The sequence below is a fragment of the Rhipicephalus sanguineus genome, chromosome 10 (genome assembly GCF_013339695.2).
Source record: "Rhipicephalus sanguineus isolate Rsan-2018 chromosome 10, BIME_Rsan_1.4, whole genome shotgun sequence".
NCBI lineage: Eukaryota > Metazoa > Arthropoda > Arachnida > Ixodida > Ixodidae > Rhipicephalus > Rhipicephalus sanguineus.
The window spans coordinates 140723660-140733093 of record NC_051185.1 but is presented as its reverse complement, the minus strand read 5'-3'; the positions used below and the strand labels follow the sequence as shown (position 1 = coordinate 140733093).

The 9434-nt window shown below is 45.5% G+C and overlaps 1 protein-coding gene across 1 annotated transcript in view; it reads right to left on the bottom strand.

Annotated features, from left to right (window-relative positions):
• Window positions 1–2932: 2932 nt before the first annotated feature.
• Window positions 2933–9434, bottom strand: part of LOC119372499 (leucine-rich repeat-containing protein 4B) — a 28874-nt gene continuing 22372 nt past the window's right edge. Inside the window, exon 5 of the mRNA XM_037642973.2 lies at window positions 2933–7533. Coding sequence (XP_037498901.1) covers window positions 7334–7533 — 200 coding nt within the window. The 3' untranslated portion in view covers window positions 2933–7333. The remainder of the gene's footprint in view (window positions 7534–9434) is intronic.

Here is a 9434-nt window from a genome sequence, read left to right as displayed (position 1 = left end):
AAGAAGACAAGTCCACTTGTCGAAACGTTGGCTCGAGCATCCACCCCCTGTTTTACGGATTTTTTCATCGCAGCTTCCATCTTCCACTTCCTGCCGTTTTTTGGACAATATATAAAGGTGACCACATCCTCTGGAGCAATTCCCCTAAGTAACAGCATCGAATTGTGGTGCTTGTATGTAGACTATGTCTGCGACCGCGGCAGCACGGATGTTAGCCGCTCTGTAAATACTTAAAAGGAGTCAATTATTACCACTAATTGTGGGAAATATGATTTTCTGAATGCCGTTGGCATTGTAGATCTCGAACAGTGGCGATCGGGCCACTTCACTGCCAGAGAAAGGCGCACAACGACTGCATCAGGCCACTTGTTCAGGATTCTTAATATTGTTGACTGGGACGCATGAAACCTGCAGATAATTGAGTAGTTAGTCACCGAAAGAAATGGAAACGTGTGAAATCTGTCACCTGTAAACTAAAGCTTGAAGAGGTAGATCTGGACGCAGGCGCATAAGGAAAACCATCGCCTCCTGGAATTGCGTCATACAGTTTCTTCTGTTGCGTGACACGCTTTCTTTCAGGAGCTCGAAAAACACAATTAAAATTGTAAAGCTTCGTAGGCCCTTGTAGAACTGTACCATGAGCTTTTGCCTTAACCCTGTATTCAGTCAGCAAGTGCGTGCGTAATGGAGCTTTGGCACCAGCAAACTCTATCAGAAGATGTTTGTTCTCCTCTTCCATCAGAGCAATATATATGTCACTGTCAGCTCAATGTATTGCGAGGATTTTGTCATCTCTCGAAATATTCAAATAGCAAATGTCATTTCCCTCGTTCGTGCATTTTGAAATGTCAAAGCATTGGCGCTCACTTGAAATGCAGTTAAAAGTGCTCGTGCTACTTGCCGGATGCTGTTTTGCTTCAGTGGCGGTAATACATTAGAGCCTTTGCCAATGTGACGCAGCTAACTAATACAAGCATGTCATGTCAAATATTTTTACTGAATGAGTGGTACACTTCTCAATAAAGCTGCTTGAAGTGGCGCAAGCGGAATAAGGGTACTCAGGAAAATGTACAAAAATACCCTGCAGTGTACCCTTGCAACTGTTTTTGCCAACTCCAAAGTATGGGCGTTTCAACACATTGAAAGTGTTGTTGTCTGGTGCAAGTCGTGCGAAAAAGCTGAAAAAGAAAACAAGAATATATATAGAAAGTGTGGAAAGAGTTAAGGTAAATGTTATATATGACGGAATGGGCAATAAGGTCAAGTCAAAATACGCTAAAGGACTACGAATTGGTGGCTAGTAGCTCGTGGGCCCGGAGGCTCGGTGGGACCGAAAACTTCGCACCTTTCTTCAGCAAGCTTGAAATTCTTTCAGGTAGGTCCACATTACCCAGCAAACGAAGCTCGGCTGAATTACCAGATTGCCTCCTCGGTTTCTTCCGCAAATAGCCTAGCGTGCACTGCGACCAAAATTGAGTCGTCTGGGCAATCGCTCGATGATAAGTCTTTAACAATTGCGATGAGCAAACCACCCAGTGTCCACCTCGAAGCACTTTGAGGTGGACACAGGGTGGTTTGCTCATCGCTCTTTTCTTGTGCTTCGTCCTTGAGGGTGCTTATGCGTCTAAATTTCATAGCGATAGCAATTAAGTGGACACTCGTGACGGGTTTTTGCCGATGCTGTCGCCGTCATGCTCCGTATAAAGCCCAAATCGATAACATCCCCCCACTAGAAGAGAAACTTGGGCTAGTTGGTGATTCGTCATTGTGAAGGAAAAAACAGCGCATCGTATGTTCTACTCACGGGTAAAAGCGCGCGAGCGGGGGCGATGAACACGGCTGAAGCAGAGATCGAACAAGCCGGCCCATCACGTCGCTCGGAGGACGCATGCGATAAGATCCCTACGCGCGTTAGGCCTGCCATCGAATGCTGCTCAAACAAAGAAGAAGCGCCCCGCCAGTCTTGAACGAGCACGAATGGTCGCGGTGGGGGGTCCCTCGAGCAGCAATTGTCAACTTTGATTCTAAGGGCGTTATCGCGATCGCTGGCGCCCGCGCTATCTCGGCAGGCACCAGTGGGCGGCTCGTATACCCTTCTACGTGCTGCGCTCTCAACGCGAAGAGACTGTGCGGAAAGAGCATCTCTCCCTGGAGCGGCCGTATTCTCTTACACCAGCGTTTCCTTGCGTTACGCGATGTCGGTTCCAAAAGAGTTAGCTGCCATACTTATTTCGCATAATATTATAATTTGTTGCTATTGATTTCATTGCTTCGCTCTTGCGGTGAAACTGTGATTTCATTTCCTCCCAAACTTCAGTTCATACTTGCGTGTTAAATGTAAAGTGTTGCAGAACCCAAATACATCATACAGAAAGCAAATTTCGTCACTCGTCTTTAATTGAAGCCTAATATTTTCTACGCTTTATTTCTTGTGCTTTCTTGCTTATTCCTGTTTTTTGTTTTCTCGTATAGCGTGAATCAGTGTCCCCCCCCCTCCAATTTTTAGGGGCGGGGGGAGAAGGGAGAAAATAAGTCTATGAATTCCAGGTTTTCAAACTTCCCGTTTTCAAGACCCATTCGCATTTCATTTCTGGTCGCGTATTTCTGGCATTTCTGGCGCACATGGAAAACAGATGCAAGGGCGCTTGTGTTCTAGCGATGGCACTAGAGTTAGCGATCTTCGAAACTACAAGGCCACCTGTTCAGACTCATTTTTACATAACCATGTGGCGGGAGGCATGCTTCGCTAGCATTGCACGCGCACTTCAAAGGAGTCAATCGGTGCGGTGGGCAGCGTTTCCACCGGTGCCCACCGTGAGGAGAACACTGGCGTACATGTATCGCGAACACCGAGATAGTTTTTTTCAAGTTTCTGCAGAGTGTGCAATTGGGAATTCATGAGTGAAATAATGCACAGAAACAAAAGTGAGGTCTTTGAGATGTTTATTTGCGATAATAGCGATCTTTATTCCCAGGTCAATATGCAGCGTACGTGAAGAATTTTTATACAACAATAGTCAATACAGAAAAAAGCATTTTATACAAGTTTCCGCATCTGAAATGCAATGATCTTTACTTTCAAATGTCAAACTAGTGTATATTCATAATTTCCTTATACCTGGCAGTGTTGCGATGCTGTATCCTATATTTCTTTTTCATTTGAAAGCTCTACGGTCGCAAAACACTATCTCTCGCAGAAAACATATAATTATCAAAAAGCTACATGTTATTACTAAATCTAAGCACGAGAATGGAGATGATGAGATATTTATATCGTGTGGAGTGGCGCCAAGCGACAAAAGTACAATATCTGCAAGGCCTATAAATTTGGTTATCCAACAACGCCCACGACGAGCGGACACTCGACACGGATTGATGAAGCCGAGAAATCGCATGCCCTTGACGCATCCACGAATGTACTGTAGCATATACGCTTTCACGAATAAGGTAGCCAGTTTAGACTGGAGAACGATACACCTTGCTATCAATCGTCCAGGTTTATTAAAGTACACACATCAATTACTCGGTAAATTAATAAATATGCATGCTATGGAATACGAAGATTTGAGACATGGAAGCAGAAAACTCAACGACGATGAAGCCTTTACTGAACACAGTGAAAAATATGTAATCTTCAAGGAACCGCTAACCGAATCTTCTTCTATGTGCGTGGTCGGCTTGAGCGCATGTTAAGATTAAGCCATCTTCACACGGGTTCAAAAAAAAAAGTTTAATGTTGGCCTATTTCATATTTTGACATTAAATTCATCGTAGAGAGCTCAACGAAACGGGGCCACAGAAGATGCCATCTGCCTACTTCTACTTAGGGTTAAATTCCCTTCTAGCTCACCGCGGAGACAAAGTCTTCTAATAGTTTCAGTCTAAAAGTGGGAGGAAATTCTGCTTTCTTACGTGACGTCCGAATGTCGTAAACTAATTGTGACGTCGACTGCACAAGGTGTGTTACATTCACGGGCAGCGTTTGATGGCTAGACATAGGCGCAGAGCAAGCGGCTTTACGCTTATGAGTTGCGTCATGTATCGTAGTTAGTCATCGTGTAATTCGATTAAACATTAAGCGTCGAACTCTTTCTTTTCGTCTCGAATTTGACCGTATGGGGCATAGTATCGTCAAATCTATGCGTGCTTTTATGTTGCAGATAAGAACTTATTAAAGAACGTATTACTTTTCTTATCCTATTAACTCTTTCGCTACCGTGAGAAAAGAAAAACGTGCTAAAACTGCAAAAAATTTTTTCCCTCGATTTGGAGAGCTTTCTTTTTAATAAAACGGTACCGTTCTTCCATTTCATTGGGGTTCCTTTATTTCAGTAATCGCGTAAAAAAAAGAAAGATAACTCGAAGGTGGCTTCACCGCATGGCAATGCAATGAAAAATGGCAATAAAATGAAAGCCAAGACACAAATGGCCCAACGTAGACAAGTGTGTCCATCTAGCGTCAAGAAGCACAAGTATGACGAGTATAGTCTTCATTGGTTCCGTGCGGGACTAATTTTTGTTGATGACGAGTACAGTCGTCATCAGTAATTTTGTTACAAAAACTTATGACGACTACACCCGTCAACTGTGGCGAAAAGGCTAAAAACGCATTCTACCAGCAAAGTTCAATCTGTGAAGTGGCGAAATCGTATCTGCTTAACATAAACACGAAGATCGATTAGCGAAAACGTCCACGCATTAAGGCGAAAGCCTTCAAATGCCTCATCGCTGCGAAAAGTGACCGTCAGCGTCAACACGAACGATGCAAAACGTCACGTGATCAAGGATGACGTTACATTACATTACGTCATATTAGGACACCATCACATGACATCGTGGCTTGGTGAAAGGTGGCCAATCTCAGTAACAATGTAACACCTCGTGAGGCACTGAAAGCTTCAGGGCACAAGAAAAGTGAGAAGAAAACGTGGAAGTTGGCTTTCGCTTTCGAGTTGTCTCGGACGAATGCATAATGACCCGCGTGACTTATTCCCGACTCCTATTCCCCTGCTAAAAAGAAACAAAAAAAAAAGATTGACGCCACAACACTATCACGCTATCGAGAAACTAATTTCTAGAATCCCAGTGAATGTCGTATTGAGAGCAATTAAGGGCCAGATATATCGAAAGCTGTGCGAGACCTACGATTTCTGCAGAGAAAACGTGGCTCGGTTTTCTAATCGGATCCGATTTCGCCATTCCGCTGCGTGTGCTGTTCCCCGCAGGGATGTTCTCCATAAAAAGTTCTGCTTGCAGCAATCGACAAAGCTCGTAACTATTAAAACGAAACGAACATACCTCTTTTTCGGGTCGGTTCATTTGTTGGCTAATTAGAGCGCCTGGCACGTGCGCTTTAATATGGTTATCCGAGTTGTATGCGATGCAATCTTCCTTTTAGCAGACAGTAAGATGAAGGTTTTAATTAGAAAGAAAAAAAAAACAGATAGATGATATCATGGCTCAGGTTGGAAAACAGCTGCTGAATAGGGGCAGTTAACACGCACAACTTATGAATATGATGGGCATGTTTTCTAGAGCGATAGAACGGATACACGCGATGAAAAGGCAGTTTGGGGCGGCTATAGGAACCTTGGAAGCATCGGTTAGGTTCATCTTATGCTCTAAAGGAAGGGGCCAGCAAGATTGACTGGGTGGGGCGCTCGTCCTGAAAAATAGGCAAAAAGTGGAGAAATAGAGCGTGACGTCATATATATTGCATGTTGTGACATTATGATTGGGGTAGTTGTGATAGCGAAGGTGATGCATGCAGGCCGCGGAACACCATAAGTATGCCAGGAGGACTTCTGTACTCGGGGTCAGCTCATCTTGGCAGTGGAGCGCATGGCATGGAGGCTGGTCTTCCACACATTTGTATTACTCCGCAAGTAGTGCGGGAGCTTGCGGCTGTTCTCAGTTGGAGTTTCGGTTTTGCTTGCTCGCAGCGTTAACGCGTTTAAAAAACATATACGTGAAAAATCTGAATTGGAGAGAGACATTTCATTTGTCCAGTGTGCCTTTCAGTGTCACATTTCGATTATTTATTTTTTTTATTTTTTGTTTCAGAACTAAACGACGAGTTTGCTGCATCACACGGACCAACTGACGTCAGGGACGCCATATTTACTACAAAGAACAGGCGTGCAGAAAAGGTGGTGCTGTCTAAGAAATGAGAAAAACAGAAGAAAGTATCGTAAAGTTAGAGTCATTTTATTTTACCTGCGACTTCCCGTAACTGTTTTAGTATCATAACAAATCAAGCAGTATTTATTCGAACAATGCAAATGGAAAATTTGTCAATGAAATTAGCTAATGTTTCTTGGCGCGCTGGCAGGCACGCCTTTCGGTTCTGTAGCTTCCAAAGCACTGCCAAGAAAGGTTGTCCCCGAGTATAGCATGTACCGTGGACGTTGCCGTGCGGTTATCCTTTCTGCGAGTGGAGAGAGTGAAATGCGTACTTATGGAGGAAAAAAAACGAGTGCCCAGTAAACTTCTTTGCAGTGTTGGCGCAGTAAGGTATTTCTTATTTCTGTACCGTAATGTCCCGTCGTGCACGCGTTGCGCCATAGTGAGAGAGCGTTGTGCGCTTTCCTGAACGTAAGCTGCACCTATTCAACTTCAAGGAACTCTCGTAGGAAATATGAAATGTCGCCTATTGAGCATGTGAAGACTACAGTGTTCTACTCGCTGTCGTACCCACTGCGCACGTTGCCTGGATACTTGTGTGGTGTTCGGTCAAGCTAAGTTAAAAACCGCATTGTCTCATATCTACCAAACTTTTCTAGACACCTGCGTGGATATAGCAGAATAGGACCATGACCAACGGGCTCAGCAATGAGACCTCAGGCTCCGCTTCTGACTTGGCTGAACCATTAGTCTCAGTAGAATGATGTCTCGATCATGGCAGCAGAGATAATAGCATCGCTCAGCCCTTAATTTCTGTTTACGGATTACCAGTATACGGGAGACACGTACGGTAGCTACAATAAGCTATAGTATAACTGACGTGTAGTGAAGTATTGTCCAACTGCACTGCTTTGGAAATACTCCTTCATTGCGCCAGTGCTGTCGTCGAAGGAAAATCGCAACAAAACTGGACTATTTACGTATATACTGTGGTAGATCACTGCTGTCCCGCTAAGCAATTCACGAGATGTCACCGCACGATGTCACAACGGTGGTGACGCATGACTCGACAGGATGTCACAAACGGCGTTGATTCTGCCGTATCGTATCTCCCCTGTATGACCCGGTATTCCCTGTACGGTTTACAGACAAGATCAATCACGTGTCCCTGTCTATCCATGAGGCGCATGCGCAGGTGACAGCTATGTCATCAGGCCAGCCGCAGGTACGGCCTGTGCTCCTCTTCGTCGTGGTGGCCTCCTCCTTGCGCGCAGTCCAGGTCCCACGTGGTCATGTGCTCGAGTGTCTTGTGCGTCTCGGCGCACACAAAGCCCTTGACGAATCGCCGGTAGTACGGCTGCATGCGCAGCAGCCACTGCAGCGCGTCGCACGTGCAGTTCATCCGGTTACCTGCGAACACGCACCACAGCGTTGTCAGGAAAGCCACGCCGGATGCAGTACAGCCGACTCTGAGTGGTATATCAATACAAAAGAGTAGAAACAGAATAACAACCACACGAAGAAGACTGCTTTCGCGTTCGAGTGGTGTTAGGCGAATGCATAAGCGACCCTGTGACTTTCTATGTTTATCTGGTGCAGATATGCGCAACGTAACCGCGTGTGTAAGAAAGAGCTCAGGGAGATATCGCTCGCTTTTACACGCATTTAAATTAAACCGCATCCGGCGCTGTATGTGATCAATACTTGGTCGATTTCGACGTGGTCGATTTCCATTCAAAAGAAACGTGTTCGCTGATTGCTTAATAAACACCGGTTCATTTTCGTCGGCTATCCGACGCATTCGTCGAAGTCGCTTATTCGTGAATCCCTGGCTCACGCTGAACGTACTCAACCGGCACGAACAACAATGCTCCATATCAAGCAGCCAATGAGCAGCTAATGAATCAACGCCGTGACTGGAATACAAAACCGCGAGTCATCCTTGCCACGGGTACGTGTACCCTCTGCGGCGTGCGTGATAGGAAAAGAAAGCGGGTGCACGCTCTCACAATAGTGTGAATCAGCTTCGCGCTCCCGGCTTAGATCACGAGTATACATACGTACACGCCACGGCCACGTCACGGATACACACCGACTCGAACAGCAGCGTATACAGTACAACGTGCGCCCGCTCGAACAAGTGGCATTGAACGAAGGTCGTTGTGTATAGCGATAAGCTCGTGGTGAATGCATGCGTCGCCCGGCCCGGTATTGTCATGCAACGCTGAACACAAGACCCTCCCTTCCTCGCTGATCCTCCCTCCTTCCCATACCCTCCCACCTTTTTTTTTTAAATTTATTTTAAGAGGTGGAAGTGATCGTTCGGACCGCGAGCACGATTTAGATGGACAATAAATAAAGATATTCCTTATATGCCGCATTAGTAAACTACCAATCCATAAGAACAAAGAAGCGGCTCTTGCCGCGATAACGGGATTGGTGATCCCGGAAAAACAAAAGCAAAATGGAGAGAGAAAAATATGGTGTCGTCGGTATGAAGTTCTCCATACCAATTCGGCATTACTCCCTTAATTTTGACGGCCTTTGTTTAGGCGTATCATCCTTATCAGCCTGACTACGCCCACTGCAGGAAAAAAAAAAAAACTTGGCGTACGCTTGAGCTTGGCCTTCAAGAGTAGAACGCGATATTGTAATATGGCCTCGTGCGCGTCGCCTTTTCATTTGATAGCCTGGCTTCGGTTCTCGGTGGATGCCCCAACCATGTCGCAAGGAAATCAGCATCTGTGCGAGCAATATTGGCCGTTTCAAACTATCCTAGAATGCCTACTGCAAGTACAGCTGTTAAGTGCCCACTACACCATAATTCTTCGAATCGTCGAAGGGCCCACTACGCGTCCGTAAGGCAACACGCGAACTTAGGCAGCTATTCACCTTGTTGGTGCTTTTGCAGCTGATGATGATCAAATATGTCATAGCGCTTTTGTAATTGGTGGGCCTTTCAAACAGCCACTTGTTGCGCAATTCACATGTTTTGACGCCTGGCGCGATTCTACGCTTCTGAAGCAAGGTGTGTGACCGGGCTAGTTGGTATTCCATAGTGACGCGAACAGCGCGTGAAACACACAAGGACGAAAGACCGACGAGGACTAGCGCTGACATCCAACTGAAATTTACTAACACAAACGTGGAAAAACGAGAACAAGATGGCACACGTGATCACCGCTCATTTGTATTGCGCATGAGGGCAGACATGGAGAGGGAACCGAAAGACACAAAGAATTAATAAGCAAAAACCACAAAAACCGCGAAAAGGCATCAGGAAAAGCAACCGGAGTATGTCTAGGTTATCT